Source organism: Rana temporaria, chromosome 3, assembly GCF_905171775.1.
Source record: "Rana temporaria chromosome 3, aRanTem1.1, whole genome shotgun sequence".
NCBI classification, from domain to species: domain Eukaryota; kingdom Metazoa; phylum Chordata; class Amphibia; order Anura; family Ranidae; genus Rana; species Rana temporaria.
This window is the reverse complement of record NC_053491.1, coordinates 198,630,116-198,648,387: the sequence shown is the minus strand read 5'-3', so window position 1 is coordinate 198,648,387 and position 18,272 is coordinate 198,630,116. Positions and strand designations below refer to the sequence as shown.

The 18,272-nt window shown below is 43.4% G+C and overlaps 1 protein-coding gene across 1 annotated transcript in view; it reads right to left on the bottom strand.

Annotated features, from left to right (window-relative positions):
- The window catches only part of NTN4 (netrin 4), a 170,197-nt gene extending 153,615 nt beyond the window's left edge, over positions 1–16,582 (bottom strand). The window contains exon 1 of the mRNA XM_040344110.1: positions 16,101–16,582. Coding sequence (XP_040200044.1) covers positions 16,101–16,167 — 67 coding nt within the window. The 5' untranslated portion in view covers positions 16,168–16,582. The remainder of the gene's footprint in view (positions 1–16,100) is intronic.
- Between the last annotated feature and the right edge of the window lie 1,690 nt (positions 16,583–18,272).

Sequence of the window (18,272 nt, the reverse complement as noted above, 5' to 3'; positions counted from 1 at the left end):
AGAGGCTTGTACCACTGGGGGAGGACTGTAAAAGGACATCTGCATTTTCAAGTCTCCATTTGTAATTTGGACTCCCATATCTCTTCTTTTCCCACTCATCCCCATTTGTTTGTCTGAGAAGTGATCCCATTTGGAATAAGAACTGAGTTCCTCTATCTAAAACATCTGAATATCTTGGATGCACTTTACAAATGGTCTTTATTTAATATTGGAAGATTCTTTTATTTCACGGATATATTACAATACACTTGACTTGATTGTTTTATACATATATATATAATTTCTTTATTATTATGCACATAAGGATTGTTTCTATATATTAGCACAGGATTGTTTATTTGTGTCTTATATTAAGCACCACTTCACTTTATAATTCATTTATATTGGTGTTGGCAACACTTACAAAGTATTGGCTGTTTTCTATTTTATTATTTAACTTAGCACTTTATATATTAGCACTTTACTCCCCATCAGCACTTGCTGGTAGCGCATTAGTAATTTTTACTATATTAAGACTTGAAAGTTGCTGTTCACAGATGTCCTCCATCCAATCTGACAGAGCTTGAGCTATTTTGCAAAGAAGAATGGGCAAAAATGTCACTCGCTAGATGTGCCAAGCTGGTAGAGACATCCCCAAAAAGACTTGCAGCTGTAATTGTAGTGAAAGGTGGTTCTACAAAGTATTGCTGAATACAAATGCACACCACACTTTTCACATACTTATTTGTGAACATTTTTGAAAATCAAATGCTTGTAACAGATTATAAACTGTAAATTATAAATTTAGCAGGGTTTTGCTTACAGACTTTTCTTTCCTTTTTTTTTACAAACGCTTCTAGATGCTTCTAAACGTGGCTCAACTGACATTTTTAGATGCTGGTTTCTAGCTATTGAGTTAAGCCGTTCAGGAGAGGTTAAACGACGTCCTGTGTACATGAAGCCTAAGCACTTCATGGAGCAGCATAATTATCACTCCTCTGTGTGTTATCCTGACTAGATCTACACTTCCAATTCTCTGTTTAAGCCCTCAAACAGTTCCCAGCAGTGTACCACATCAGTGCATCTTGCAATGCACATCCTCTGAAAGTATTAGTTGTACAAAACGGATGCAGGTGTCACATGCAGTATTATTGACGCTGTGTAGCCAGGGAGATTGAACAGGACAGAGCCTGCCACCATGCCTTCATAAGTGTTGTCTGAGGTGGCCTCTTCAATTGGTTTCATAATTGGCTTAGCCTTGTATAGAGGGATATGTGACCCACCTCCCTTGCTTTTGAGAGACATAGCAAAGTAGTGCAGGCACCTTTACAAAGTCGCTGGCACCAATTTAAACGGGCACCATTGAAAAAAATGGGCTACGACTTGTAATGCGACTTTGATGTCCAAAGTCACATGACAAGTAGCGAATGGAGCTTTTGACCATTTCTTATTTACTAACACAGTGAGCATGGTATTGTTGAAGTAGCAAAATTATGTCATCTTAAGAACACAAAGGTTTAGGCAAAGATTAGTATCAGGTCACAAAGCCTTAACCATACCCCTAAGGTCTTACAACACTGTCCCCTTTGGCACAACAAGTCCTAAATAGAATTCTTTGATCCATCTTCGAGAATGTCAGTGTTCTACTGCTCTCCAGTTACATGGCAACAGCTATATGACTCCTTTTTTTCAAAAATGCATTTTTAATAAAATATTCTTTAAAAATGCATTTTCCTGTCGGGCTACATATGTTTTAAGTAAAGGAAAGAAATGTTCTCAAGGGGTGAAGCAAGAAATGTCCATAGTGTATGTAATGCATAGATCAAAAGAATTGATGAATAAAGAACACTGCTTAGATTATACCAATCCAGAGATGCCTGTGGAGATGTTTATTTTATTTCCAGCTTCACCTCATATCATAATAAATTGTATTTGAATTAAAATACAATAAAAGCTGGATTATGATTAAATGTTTGCAAAAGCCCAGCTGTATGTCAAGTGAAATTCTGTACGTCAGCACTATCTAATGCTTGGGATAAAACAAGTATAAATGCCCATTTTGTTTAGAACTTCAACAGCACATTACTTTCTCTTTGTTTTGATTCTTGGTGTAAGGCATGCACAAATGAAAGTGTTACTAAGGCCTCGTACACACTTTTTCCATCGGAAATTACGACGGTGTGTATGCCCCATCACAGATGTTCCATCGAAAATTCAATGGAATTCTGTCAGGATTCCGATGTGAATTTGGTCGGACAAAGGTCTGATCGTGTGTACAGGGCATAAGCCCACAACAGTAAAATCAGTCTGTATATGGAGTAAAGCATGCTTGTTATACTCACTGTAGAACCTAAGGGGCTAAGTGTGTAAAAAGGCTGTTTGATCCTGCCTTTTCTGATCATCCCCTTTTTTCACTGTCCCCAATCATCTCCTGATAAGACAGAGCCTTTGGAGTCACTCTGCACATGCTCAGTTTGGTATGTATTGCTAGAGAGTTATTTCTTCTTGGGAGGGTGCATGTGGTTAATACAGGGCCAATCAGCACTGTCCAGACAGAGGGTCAGGGGTCCTGAAGGCTCATAGGATAGTCAAAGTAGAATTAAAATTCCTACAAGCTTTAACCAGGGCTTGGCTGGACACTGATAGAAGTCACAAGACTGCTATATACTGTTGATGAGAAAAGGTATTTAGCAGTTGATAGTTACTAAAATAATTGCATTTCCATGTTCTGTGTACTGTGGGAGACCAGATATAGTGATTGCATGGTCCTGGGTTTAGTAACACTTTAAAACTAAGGATGTACCCATTTTTTTAGGACTATTTCAACTACTGATACCTATTTTTAGTGTCTGTCCGGATGTCACATCTCACACTGCTGCGCCCTCACGTGACTTCCTCCTGCATCTCTCTCCTTAAAGGCAGTGGTTACAGTCTGCGGACTTATAACTGGGTTCACATATGTGCTGGGCTGGTTTCAGTATGATTTGTAAAAAGAGTTTGGTGCGAGTTCGTTCAGTGGTTCAGGTGCAAATTTTTTAAGTGTACAACACTGGAAATCACACCTGAATAGGCCTGAAAATCAAACCTGACTCTTTTTAAAATCGCACTGCAGCCGGCCCGCACATATGTGAACCGGCTCCATAGAAATCCTCCTTGGTTCACATGTCATGCAAATCGAATCCAGTTCAAAACGCATCCAATTCACATATATGTCACCTGGGGCTGACGATATCTGTTTTAGCATCGAAGCATTTGCACAAATACAAGTATTAATGCAAATGATTATTATAGGCATGGATACCGGTATCGGTATAACGCTAATTAAAACAACATAAAAAATAAAATGCGCACCATAACTTACCTTCTTCACAGTCTTTACAGATTGTGTTCTTTGGGGGGCGCGCGTGCTGTCGCGTCACACAGGTGCCGATGCGTGTGCCCGGCGGCCTTCTTCACAGCCTTTACAGTTTGTGTTCATTCTTCCAGGTTGAGTGATGCTGGATAACAAGGACCTACTCTGAAAGGGGAGGGGGGGTTCTTCAGATAAGAGTCCCTGAGAGAATTTTAACCACTTCCCACCCTGCGGCCGAGTATATACGGCCGCAAGGTGGCTCTGATCTGCCGGGAGGCCGTCTATATACGGCCTCCGGCTGCACGCCACTGGGGGGCACGTGCCACCGCGTCACACAGGTGCCGGTGCGCGTGCCTAGCGGCCGCGATGTCCGCCAGACTCCCGCGATCGTCAGTCACAGAGCCAGGGACGTGGATCTGTGTGTGTAAACACAGAGCTCCACGTCCTGTCAGGGAGAGGAGACCAATGGTGTCCCTTGTACATAAGGACAACCATCGGTCACCTCCCCCAGTCAGTCCCCCTCCCCCCACAGTAAGAATCACTCCCAGGGTACATATTTAACCCCTTGATGCCCCCTAGGGTTAACCCCTTCCCTGCCATTCACATTTATACAGTAACCAGTGCATTTTTATAGCACTGTTCGCTGTATAAATGTGAATGGTCCCAAAAATGTGTCAAAAGTGTCCGATGTGTCCGCCGTAATATCGCAGTCGTGACAAAAATCGCAGATCGCCGCCATTACTAGTAAAAAAAAAATAATAAAAGAAAAAGTAATAATTCTATCCCCTATTTTGTAGGCGTTACAACGTTTGCGCAAACCAATCACTATACGCTTATCAAAAATATGTAGAATACGTATCGGACTAAACTGAATAAAATATATATTTTCTTTTAAAATTAGATATTTATTATAGCAAAAACTAAAAAATATTGTGTTTTTTTCAAAATTGTCGCTCTATTTTTGTTTATAGCGCAAAAAAATAAAAACCGCAGAGGTGATCAAATACCACCAAAAGAAAGCTCTATTTGTGGGAAAAAAAGGATGTCAATTTTGTTTGGGAGCCACGTCGCACGACCGCGCAATTGTCATTCAAAGCGTGACAGTGCCGAAAGCTGAAATTTCGCCTGGGCAGGAAGGGGGTATATGTGCCCAGTAAGCAAGTGGTTAAAAAGAAATGACTAGAGCTGGGTTTTAACTTTCCTGATGATTTTACTTATCTGATACCTAATCAAAGCCAGCAGCCTTCTACCCTAGGTGTATACAATACCGCTCATGAAACCCCACCACCAGTGTTCTTGTGTATAGACATTTCACTTTAAAACAGACATCACTTTGTCTTTAATAATGTTTCTTTGGACAGCGAAATTCTCTTGACTCACAAGATACTGCACCTGGCTGTTAAAACGGGCCAAGACAATATCACTTTGGTGTTAGTGGTGATGGTATAAATATCTATACACACAGTTAAGCTGAGCAATGAAGTTAGTATAGTGAATAACAACTCTGACTGCCACGAAGCATGTAACATTACTTGGTTTTTGTCATACTGTTTTGATCATGTAGCCAGAAGTGCCTGTTATTTACAGTATATACAAGTATATATGTAATTGTGTTAACAGAAACACCGAAAGGAATGGGTGATTAAAGACAGAGAGAAATGATACAGTTATCTTGATGAAAGAAACCAACTGCATATTTGCAGCTCTCTTCGGGAATTAAAGTGTTACTAAACCCACAACAGTAAAATTGGTCTGTATATGCAGTAAATCATGCTTGTTGCGATACTCACTGTGGAACCTAAAGGGTAAATCCCCCACATTGTGTAAAAAAGGCTTTTTGATCCGGTCTCTGATCCTCTGCCTGATCTTTGATCCTCACATTCTTTTACTGTCCCCAATCCATCTGATGTTGATAGTACAGAGCCATCAGGGCATTCTGCACATGCTCAGTTTGCTGTGTATTGCTAGAGACCAGCACAGGGGCCAATCAGCATTGTCCAGACAGAGGGTCAGGGGTCATGCAGCCTTATAGGACAGTCAGAGGAGAATGAAAACTTCCCCTGCAAGCTTTAACCAGTGCTTAACTGGACACTCTTAGAAGTCACAAGACTGCTATATACTGCTTGTAACGGAACCCCAAATGGGACAGGGGTTAACGCCATTTAAGATATTCTATTCCCGAACCCAAGACAGCTATCGACACTCCACAGTCAGGCAAACGAACCCCAATAACGAGACACACAGCTCTGTTTGAGGTTCCACACGAATAGACCCTTTTTTTGAGAAAATCAGGCTCTTATATACAGTTAGGATACTGCAGTCCAAATGAACAATGACCCAACTCCACCCACAACATCATACAATGGTTCCTAACGAGCCCCCTCAATACACATCTTTTAGTCAGACATTCTGACTCCGGCTCTGACATAAGTTACATGAGCTAATTAACTACAACTGATAATTCAGACACCTGACCTTCAGGCTGTCTGCTAACTCACAATACACATTTATCATCAATAGACCTTCACACAATACAGGGTCAATTAGCAAAAGTCATCCTAGATTAATTTACATCACACCAGATGACATTAACACCTAACGGTATGTGTCCCCACATTGAATGAGTCACTCTTTCAATTAACCTGTTGAGTTCAGAATCAACAACCAGTAATAGTTCAAGATATCCTGGAATATATTGTGAATTACAGACCCATGTTAAATCAATCCAAGATATATTCTGAATGTCTATTATTTCCTGGCTCCTGGTTAATGACACACCAAATGCATTTCACAAATGCAATGCGTTTGCCCGCATGTTTCCAATCGTTCCCGTTATAGTGCGTTTCCAAAAGATACTATGGCATCGACTTGCAAGTATAAAAACTGATCAAAAACTCACTAAACAGATCAAATGGAGGGTCTGCGGTTTACAATTCCTTTTCAATTTGATAACTTTAGCTGCATGGAATGATTGATTGATTGATTGATTGATTGAATGATCATATTGATACACGTGAAGCCACCTTTACTGTCAGATTGTCCCTGATCCAGAAGCTGGAGTCTGTCTTAGGCAGGCCATACATTATGCATTTTCTTTCAATCGATGTGGATGGGCAAATCCCTCCAATTTGGTATTTTATTCTGACAGTGGGGAGCCTTCCCCAATGTCAGAAAACAATGATCAGTGTTGCTGGCTATAGAAAGCAGTATTGTTAGTCCAGGAAGAAACCAACAGGCAGGTCAACTTGTGTACAACCAGTCTGCCCATCCATGGATCGAAATTCAGCCAGTCCCTGCTGAACTGCCCAAATTTCGATCCATGTATGGTCGGCTTTACTGACGAGTATTTACTGGCTTGAGTCAGTTTTACTAACAGGTTGCTGAGTGGCTAGAGTTGGCTTTACTAATGGCTAACAGGCTTATTGATGGCTGGAATCTGATTCTGATCTGGTGATTGGTTCAGTGGCTGGTAGTTGCAATAATGACTGGTTAGCAGCCAACAAAAAATGTATAATCTCTCCTGTTGCACTGTGACATGAATGAGCTCTGGTGGCAGCCATTATCATTCTTAAATTAACATTAAAGATTAATTAAAAAATGTAATTAAAATACCAAAAATGTCATACTTACCTGCTCTGTGCAGCGGTTTTGAACAGAGCAGCCCCAATCCTCCTCTTTTCGGGTGCCCCGCCAGTGATCCTGGCTCCTCTTCTTCACCCAGTTCCCCCAATAGCAAGCCCCTTGCTCTGGGGGCACTGGTGCGTGCTTGTTCCTGAGCCCCTCTCTATGTGTCCATAAGACACACAGAGCTGTGGCTTTACCCCGTCCCCACCCTCTCCTAATTGGTTTACTGGCTGTGATTGACAGTAGCCGATGGGTTGAACGAAAAAAAAAACTATTAAGAGTGTACCAGGCTTTAGTCATTCTCAACAATAAAAACAATTAGCTGACGCTAATTTGACAACTAAAGTGTTCCTTGCTGATACCTTGAAGCGCTATTCATTGGCAGTCTTTGCTGCTTTTATGACTCCCTAAAAAATTACGTTAATAATACAAAAAAAATAAAAATAAATGATCACTGCTTCTACCCTCAACAATTCTGTTATTGACATTGACAATAAAATGTACAAGATAAAGAAAAAAGGTTTACAGTTGTGTATGTTGATTTCTCATTTGTAGTCATGTATAATTACTTATTAACATAACATACCATCAGATTTAAACTATGAATATTTTTACCTGCTATGTAAGTGGGGGGAAAGGGCGTAGCTAGTAAGGGCAAGTCTGATGTGCTAAAGGTCTGCTTTGTGTTGTAGGGAATGGGGAAAGAGCTAAAAAAAAAAATGGGGAGAGATGGTGGTGTAGAGAGAGAATGGGGAAATAATAAGGATGAGTAGAGGAAAAGTGAATGGGGGGATAATGTATCAACCTCCAGTGGCCTAGCAGCAGTGATCTGTCATTAAAAAAGCTCTCATTATAGCCTGGTACACACTAAGGGCTCTTTCACACAGGTCCGCCTGCCAGTTTTTTTGGCGGACCTGAACGGGCGCTCCGTGCTCCTCTATGGAGCCGCGGAAGTCAGTCGGAAGAAGACATATGGTCCGTGTTCATCCGATCCCCCCATAGGGGAGAGCGGAGAAAAGACAGGGCGGTCCCTGCACAGTGTGCGGGGACCGCCCTGTCATCTGCCAGCTCAGCGGGGATCAACAGAGCGATCCCCGCTGAGCAAGCAAAGGTTCACGGGGCAGATCATTACTGATCCGCCCCGTGTGAAAGGGGCCTAACAGGTTTTTCTTTGTTTAACCTAGAGGACAGAACGAAAAAAAAATAAAGAGTTTAGAATTCTGTCGGACCAGCTGCCGTACACATAGGCCGACATACGGCTCATGTGTAGGGCCCTTAAGGGTCCATGCACACTGGGGCTAAAAGAACTGCCATTTTTTTAAGCCAAGTGTGCATAGACCCTAAGTATGATTGGAAGTGAGCCCATAATTTGAACAAGATGGCCAGGCATATATGTATTTGTCCATTCACTTATCATAACCAGCCACAGCCTAGCCTGATGAAGCCTAGAGGCGAAACATATCGGGATAACGTATGACTACTCAATCTTCAGAAAACCTCTATATGTAACTAGCACCTTGAATCTACCCCATACTAACGACCTTTTGTGGCTTGTTACCTATTGTTAATCCTTTGTATAATAAATATAACTCATATACACCTTTTACTTATCGTTGTTTGGTTTCCATTATTATGTGAATAAGCACCGCTATAGTCCCATCATCCCTTTCCTTCCTTTTTTTAAATACGTTTTCAGTATAATCTGTTTAGTTATGAAAGGGGATGTTTGCATTCTCCAATGTCTGGAGATGGTAGGTCAAGCTGATGGAAGGTGTTATAAGACGTCTGTTTGGCTCATGGAACTCTGTAACGCTAGTACAGTGATTGTCTGGGTAACAAGGATTTGGAATTCAGTGAGTACAACTAAGTAATAAAAATTCCCGAATGAGAAAGTCTAGCTGTCAAAATGAATGCAGTTTTTCAACTAAGCTACACAAATTTGTCCCAAAACAAACTACCTACGACACAACCGTCACAGATGCAACTCAACAATACAATTCCAGAATACTTGATTTTTAAGTTTTTCATGTAGTACAGTGCAGTGTGCAAAGTGTATCAGCTCAAAGCAACCAATCAGAAATAACCTCTTTGCGGATTTAAGTGCAAACTCAACTGAAATTGCTGTATTTTTCTGCACTTTCCACATCTTTGTTGGTTTATACACGTTTCTGAAACAGTCCAGTCGTATGCACGTGTTGAAATGTCTACTTCAAACAGCTACAATTGGGAGATGCCATCAAGGTAATTAGTGTGGTTTGGCTGGCAATGAATGGCTGACGAGCACAAGAGCTGGCACACAGCATCCTCTGTCCTAATCGAGCTCTAGCTTTATCGAACAAGATGACACCAGAATTTTTTCACCAGTTTCATAGCACACACCACTAGTACAATGTATACAGACAGTACACATTTTAGTATAAGTTCAAAAGTCATTTTCATCACTTTAAAATTTGAAGCTTTCCCTAAAATAAGGTAATTGGTAATCTTGCCATGAGGACCGTACCTTCCATGAGATCAGTTGCAGTGGCTGCCTCGGATAGCTACGGTGGGGAAGATCGGGGCCACACTTAGGGTGGGTTGCTCTGGTCTCAGTGTTGTTCAGTAAGGCTAATGGCCCGTATACACCATCCGAATATCGGACGAAAACGATCGTCCGAGGAAGAATCGTACGATTTTCGGATCGTGTGTACACTACTTTCGAGAGCCGATCACGATATTATTCGATCGGACAAGCACAGTTGTCATCCGAAAATACAATACAAATACATTACAACACGACATTGCTTCAGATTTTTTTTTCTGTTGTACAAGAATTTTCGTGGACTTTAACCCCTTCCTCCCTCCGGGTGGACGTCATATGACGTCTTTTCTTCCTGGCAATCCCAGCTCATGACCCAGTTCGCGTGCCCGGCGGGCGCGATGTCCGCAGGGCACCCGCGATTGCCGGCGATCACGGCAGGAGTGTGGATCTGTGTGTGTAAACACACAGATCCACCTCCTGTCAGAGGTGAGGAGACCAATGTGTGTTCCCAGTACAGAGGAACACACATCGGTCTCCTCCCCTTGTAAGTCCCCTTCCCCTACAGTAAGAATCACTTCCAGGGAACATATTAACCTCTTCAGCGCCCCCTAGTGTTAACCCCTTCCCCGCCAGTCACATTTACACAGTAATCAGTGCAGTTTTATAGCACTAATCGCTGTATAAATGTGAATGGTCCCAAAAACGTGTCAAAAGTGTCCGATATGTCCATCGCAATGTCCCAGTCACAATAAAAATCGCAGATTGCCGCCATTACTAGTAAAAAAAAAAAAATTATAAATACAAATGCCATAAATCTATCCCCTATTTTGTAGACGCTATTACTTTTGCGCAAACCAATCAATATACGCTTATTGCGATTTTTTACCAAAAATTTTTTTTTTTTAATTGTGATGTTTACTAAATCAAAATGTAAAAAATATTTATTTTTTTTTTAAAATGTCGCTCTTCTTTTGTTTATAGCGCAAAAAATAAAAACCGCAGAGATGATCAAATACCACCTAACAAAAGCTCTATTTGTGCGGGAAAAAACATAAAGATTTAATTTGGGTACAGTATTGCATGACCGCGCAATTGTCATTCAAAGTGCAACAGCGCTGAAAATTAAAAATTGGTCTGGGCAGGAAGGGGGTGAAAATACCCTGTATGGAAGTGGTTAATAACTTATTCAATTTCTACTTGCGACTATTAAGCGAAAAAAGTTGTACGATCTGTCGTACGATATTCAAATCATGTGTACGGGGAATTAGCCTGGTAAAACCACAGTGATGACTGCTACTACACCTGTGTGTGTGTGTGTGACAGGTGCCGTAGCCAGGGCTCAGAGACTTTTACTCTTTTACTAGTAATGCCGACCATACGCTTTTAATAGGCTGTGTCACCGAGCTGTCTGCCTGGGGGTTTACAGAAGTGCATACACGTCACACAGGCATCACTACTGACGCTCAATGTGCTCATTTGTGCCGCAAGGGGACAGCAAAAACAGACACTCGTCTGTCAAAAAGCCCTTTTTTCAGACCCTTCCTATAACAGCCCTGGTGCCCAACCTACAGCCTGGGGGTCACATGCGGCTCTTAATGCACTTGATGCTCAGCCTTTAGTTTGTAGAGTGAAGGCCATTTACGTGATTTGGTAATCGGTCGCAAACAACAATGAACCACCCCCAAATCGCAAATGTAAACAAACCATTATTGTCCTGAACCCCTTTCTTTCACACTGATGTGCTGCGATTTACCGGCACCACAGGTGTAGCGCAGTGCATCTCCAGCTTTCCTGCGGGTTAGCTGTGCTTTGCCATAAACGTCTACTACATCTTACAGATGTGGTGCACTTTCTAAAAGCGCACTAATCCCGCAGGATATAAAAGAAGTCTATGGCTCAGTGCAGCTAAACTTTAGGAAAGCCCCAGATGCACTGCGTTGCACCCGCAGATCAGTGTTAAAGCAGCCTAATAGTTGTTAACCCTTTTATAGGTGCTACTATTACCATCGCAAAAGCTATTATGCCCAGCGTATGCGATGTTTAACCACTTGTCAACCACCTTCCACAGATATACTGCGGCAAGGCGGCTTGACTGCCATTAGGGGGGTAAATCCTTACCAGGCTAAAGTGAATACACTCACCTTATTTTCCTCTTGCAGCTGCTGCCGGCATTTATCAGGCTGCTAGAGAGAATTATAGGGGGAGTGTACTTGGTATCACTCCGCTGAGACAGGAGTCAGTGCTACAGAGGAAGCATCAGCTTATTCTTATGCTCCCTCCGCAGGTGACTGCTCACTCTTCTGCCGGCGGCGGCTCACTGAGCTCTGATGTTCTGGGATGGCAGGTCAGCAAGCCCAGATCTAGTCCTATTGCATATGAAATGTTATTCAAGTAGCGCCCATTTATGCCACTTTGCATTGCAATAATGCATGCACCACAACTAGGGCTGTGCACTGTGTTCAGAGAAGCTGAACTGACTCTTTCACATGATTCGCTGAATAGACTCAGTCACTGCACCTGCCTGTGTGACAGGTGCAGCAGCCTGGCAGGGACTTCAGTAATGCTGAGCCTGTGGTGAATGTTTCTGAGCTGCCCTGGGACTAAAGTGCCATCTTGCACTGTGCCTTCATGAGTGCTGCCCAAGGCAGACGTCTTAATTGACCTCATTGGATAAAATCGTTCTTCCTACAACTTTGATGTGCTTTCATGAAAACACACATTATATAGAGCCCTATGGTAATGCGCCTAAAACGCAACTGGCCCTTAAAGTGGTTCTAAAGGCTAAGGCAGGCTAGGTCCTGATGAAGAGGTCCTTGTAGCCTCGAAATGCGTCAGCCGGCAGTGACACACCTTCATTCCCCCATTTGGAGCGTGGTTCGAGGGGTATCTACTACAGCGTTGTCGATAAGTCTATTATGTTGCTTTCTTTGTAAGTAGTTTTTTATTATACATTTATATTCTATTAAATAGTCAACGGTAACACACTAGGCTGGTGCGCATTTTTCTTTTCTTCCCTCTAAGTGTTTTTTAACTTACTGCATTTTTAACTCCCTGCTACTTGCTCCCCTCTTTCCCCATCACTAAACACCTGACTCTTCTCAGGATCCAGTGCTGTCCCATCTGCAGCCCACTCTTCTTGCTCTCACAAGAAACACAAATAGCTGTGGGAGCCATAGGATCCTGTTAGAAGTGAGAGGGGGCAGGGCTTACTAGCACTGGGGTAGATTCAGTAACATTTGAGCATTTTTTACGTAGGCGCAGGGCATCGTTTTTGCCCTGCGCCCTCGCAAATTTTCTGCGCTACCCGCGATTCACGGAGCATTAGCTCCGTAAATTTCGTGTTGGCCCCCCCGGCAAAATGCCCGGCGTAAGCGTGCGCAATTTAAATGATCCCGTAGGGGGCGGGAATCATTCCCGCACCGAGCGTAGGGCGCATGCTCCGTCGGGAAACTTTCCCGACGTGCATTGCGGCAAATGACGTCGCAAGGACGTCATTTGCTTCAAAGTGAACGTGAATAGCGTCCAGCCCCATTCACGATTCACTTACGCAAACGACGTAAAATTTAAACCTCGCGACGCGGGAACGACGGGTATCCTTAGCATTGGCTGCCCCTGCTTTTAGAATGTGCAGCCTTACGCGAAACCCGACGTACGCAAACTACGTAAACTGCGTACGCAGGGCTCGCGTAACGTTGTGAATCGGCGTTAGTATGCAATTTGCATACTATACGCTGACCACAACGGGAACGCCACCTAGCGGCCTGCGTAAGAATGCAGCCTAAGATATGAGGGCATAAGAGCCTTATGCCACGCATATCTTAGGCTGCAGTGGGCGTAACGAGCTCTCTGAATCAGGAGAAGTCGTTACGCCTGCGCAAGTAAGCAATTGCGCTGCGTAACTATGGTTACTATGGTGACGCAGGCGCAATTGCTCTTTGAATCTGGGCCACTGTGTCTGCCTACACACAGTGCAGCCCAGACTGGAAGCACACCTGCGCAGTACCCCTACAGCACCGTGCCTCCACCACTGAGCAGGTAAGTATATCATTTTTATTTTACAAAAAATGTACTTTAGGGTTCTTTTACAAGGATCCGTTTTTGATGCATTTTTGGGTCATAAAAGCAGCAGAAAATGCATGAACATTTATTCCTTTAAATCCTATGGAACTCTTCACACCAGTGCGCTGCATTTTTAAAAGTCCTGCATAAAAAATCTTTGGTGCGCTTTTCAAAAGTGCACCAAAAATGCATCTCCTATCGAATTCTACAGAAAACACGCCAGCGTTGCGTTTTTGGTGTGTTTTTTTTGTCACTTGTCCATGTTTTACAAGTGCATGCTTGGAGTCAGGAGTTTAAAAAAAGCCGTAAAAACACATACGGTATGCGTTTTTACCTGCAATTTTAACCCAGCAGTGTGAAAGCTGCCTTAATATCAGTTTAAGGTGGAATTCCAGACTTTAATTAAGTTTAAAACGGCTTCCAACTCTAACTATTCTAACTACCCTGCAGAAGGAAGATGCATATACTTACGCTGTGGTCTTGTCATGTGATTGGCTCCCAGCAGCAGCTTCAGGGGAGAGGAGACAGCGCCGACAACAGATGCCCATAATAAGCCTATGGGTGACGTCACCACCTAGACATTCCATCCATTGTTGGCACTCTCTCCTCCCCCCTGGCCAATGGGGAGATCACATGACTGGACCGGAGTGCCCTGAGAATAGGTACGTATATGTACCTTCCTTCTACAGGGTAGTTGAGTTACAAAGGGGTGGGAGCAGTTACGTTTTCGTTATATAGAGCATGGAATTCCACCTTAACCACTTGCTGACCGTGCTACAGCGCGACATGTCAAATCGCATGCCAAATCGCACCAATGTGAACCAAGGCTAAGGCAGATCTTAAAAAAAACATTGTAACATTTCGTTCTTTCAGATCAAAGGAATGAACTGTCTGTCTGTAGATGATGTCAGTTTAACCACTTAAAGGCCAAACCTTTTTCTGACACTTGTTGCTTACAAGTTAAAATCAGTATTTTTAGCTAGAAAATTACTTATATATATATATATATATATATATATATATATATATATATATATATTTAGCAGAGACCCTAAAGAATAAAATGGCAGTTGTTGAAATATTTAATGTGACACTATTTGCGCAGAGGTCTCTCAAACACATTATTTTTGGAAAAATTACACTTTAATTACTAAAAAAAAAAAAAAAAACAGTAAAGTTAGCCCAATTTTTTTTTGCATAATGTGAAAGATGATGTTATGTCGCGAGAATCGTGATCTTTATTCTAAGCAAAAAAAATGTAGCCAGAATCGTGCAGCTCTAGTGCCCATCAGTGCAACCTATCAGTGTGGCCTCATCAGTGCCCATCAGTGTAGCCTCATCAGTGCCCATCAGGTCAACCTATCAGTGCAGCCTCATCAGTGCCCATCAATGCAACCTATCAGTTCCCATTAGTGTGGCCTCATCAGTGCGGCCTTATCAGTGCCAATCAGTGAAAAAGAAAAAAAAATATTTGCAAATTTTCATAGCAGAGACAAAGAGAAAGGTTTTTTTTTTTTTTCAAACTGACTTGTTTGTGGTGATTAAAAGCGGAGTTCCACCCAAAAATGTAACTTCCGCTTAATCCACTCCTCGCCCCCTTACATGCCACATTTGGCATGTAATTTTTTTTGGGGGGGGGGAGGCTTCAGGAGGAGTGGGACTTCCTGTCCCACTTCCTCCTTCCGCCGAGGGGCTGGTAAGGCGAATAGCTTAATCGCCTTACTGCAGCCCCTCCCTGTAGGCGATCGCCTGTCCAATCGGATGGCAGTGACGCTCACGCAATCGCAGTGGGTGCCCGGCCGTGAAGCCGAAAGCTGTCACGGCCAGGTGCCCACACTTGGAATGAAGACGCCGGCCGGAGAAGGGGGGAGAGGAGCGGACCCCCGGCCGGCGCGTCGCTGGAACCGTGGACCAGGTAAGTGTCTGTTTATTCAAAGCCAGCAGCTACACTTTTTGTAGCTGCTGACTTTTAATAAACATAAAAAAGGCTGGAACTCCCCTTTAAATACCACCAAAAGAAAGCCCTATCTTTCTAAAAAAAATAATAATAATAAAAATGTAATTTGGGTACAGTGTTGCATGACCGCGCAATTGTTATTCAAAGTGCAGCAGCGCTGAAAGCTCAAAATTGGCCTGGGCAGGAAGGGGGTGAAAGTGGATAAGAAAATGCACTAGAGTGGCATTTGAAATGGATGGCACTTGCATTGTACGCTACCATTTAATGTAATAACCCATGCGATTTACTGCATATTGCTGCAACATGGCGGCGTGAACTGGCTCTCATCATCAATGTGAAGATGACTTGTCAGGATTCATATGATCTCTACAAAGAGATACATAGTTCCATGTGGTCCTCCAGTGTTTACCCAATAGCATGCAATAATAATAGTAAGTGACTATATAGCAGATGGCACTTGTCCTCCTTTCTATTTACATGGAGATCAGTCCATTCATGAATAGTCTGTACATTGAACAAATCATAGAATAAAAACAAATGCCCAGTGTGCCCCCCCCCCCCCCCATCCCTCACCCTCAGCCCCCCTGCACCCACCATCATATACCAACCTGGAACAAACGTAGATACTCCTAGGAGCGCCAACATCCAACGGCAAACTTCCATGGTCAATGGCATGACACTGAAGGTGCTGAGAGTCTTGTGTCCAATGCCAAGTGTCCTCCCGGCTTCCACAATAATGTCCTGTCTAGTCAATAGGGACTTCCTGTTAGGAAATGGACACAAGTGGCACCATGGGTGCCCCGCAGTCCATAGTCTTGCTTCAGAAGACAATAGTGTGCCCCATGTGTGCTGTGCTTCATCTGACTTGTCCGGAGGTCCCCAGGCACGCCATGTTCCCGGTCACAGCAGGGCAGGCTTTTTCCTCCGCGCACTTCTCCTCAGCGAGTTATTGCGGAGATATTATTGTGTCTTCCCTCCCTCTGATAACAGTGTGGGATGTTCAGTGCTGTTGCAAATGAGTGGAGGAGTTGAGACTGGCAGCACGGCTAGATGGTGTACAAGTGTACAGCCCGCCCAATTCCCGCCCTCAGCCACTTCTCCCCGTTGTGTCAGCCTGTGCACCTCAGACATTCCTCTAAATCACTGTCTTCCAGCCTGTCGGATCAAGACTTGCACAGTCTTCTAAAACTGAAAAAAAAAAAATCATAGTACTGACAGCAAATACAATTTCCTCCCCTTCACAGAGCCCATGCCTCACTTTCCTCTCTGCTTGTTTGGCTGGGTGCCCTCATGACACAGTTATGAGAATTAGTCAGCTGTGTATTCCTCATGACAGGGACATTCTTGGACCTAAAACATTCTTGAGGCCTTTAGTCATCAAAGATTTTACATTAAAAATGCTTAATATGGTATTTTCCTCTATGTTTTGTCAAAACTGTTTTGTTTTCTCGAAAAGAAGCTGGCCTATCTGAATTCAAAATGAACAGGACTGAGTCCTTCAAAGGGCAGTCTAGGTCATGCTAGAGCGGGCAATGCACACATACCCTGGAATTCATAAAGACTGGCGCAGAGGCTAAGAATACGCCAAATTCATATACCTGTCAAGAACGTGTACTTGAATTTGGTTAATGCTGCGCCACTTTTAGAATGCATGCAAAAGACTTTTGCAAAATCTGAGTTTTTTTCTCTGTACGCCAAAAGAGACTTGGTCTTAAAGCAGAGTTCCACCTATTTAAAAGTCAGCAGCTACAAAATGTGTAGCTGCTGACTTTTTAACAACAGACACTTACCTGTCTCACGGTCCAGCGATGCGGCCGCCCGAAGCCTCGCTCCTCGCCCCCTGCTCTCTGCGATGCAGGCATTGCAAGTGTGGGCGCCCAGCTGTGGCCAGGCTGCGTGTTGTGAATGACCAGGCAATCTTCTGTGACTTGTGATGTGTCCCAGAAGATTGCAGGGGGGGAGGTGAACTTCTGCTCTGCGCTGCGGCTCAATGAGAGGAAGTAAGAGCTAGGTACCAGTGAAAACTAGGTACCCAGTCCCCCCCCCCCCAAATGACATGCCAAATGTAGTATGTCAGGGGGTCACAAGTACTTAAAGTGGGGGTTCACCCTAAAAAACAATTTCTAACATTAGAGCCAGCATACTAAGGACATTTACTGTATGCCGGTCTTCTTTTTTTTTATCCGTACATACCGTTATATTCTGATTTTGTCCAGGGCTTCCACGTTCTGATGACTGCGGGACTGGGCGTTCCTATCCCTGCCCCAAGGTTCTGATGACTGCGGGACTGGGCGTCCCTAACCTTGGGGTAGATGATTGACGGCTTGTGAAACAGTTCCCCTGTCGCACAACGCGCGTCACCAGATTTCCGGAAATAGCCGAGCTGCGAGTCGGCACTATACGGCGCCTGCGCCCGCTGTGTAGAGCTGACTGCGCAGGCACCGTATAGTGCCGACTCGCAGATCGGCTATTTCCGGAAATCTGGTGACGCGCGTTGTGCGATAGGGGAACTGTTTCACAAGCCGTCAATCATCTAACCGAAGGATAGGAACACCCAGTCCCACAATCATCAGAACCCGGAAGCCCTGGACAAAATGACAATATAACAGTATGTACGGAGAAAAAAAAAAAAGACGTGAATACAGTAAATGTCCTTAGTATGCTTAGTATGCTGGATGTAGTTATTAGAATATTTTTTTAGGGTGAACCCCCGCTTTAAAGTGGAAGTTCCGTTTTTGGGTGGAACTCCGCTTTAATTATCACCACTATTACATTTGGAG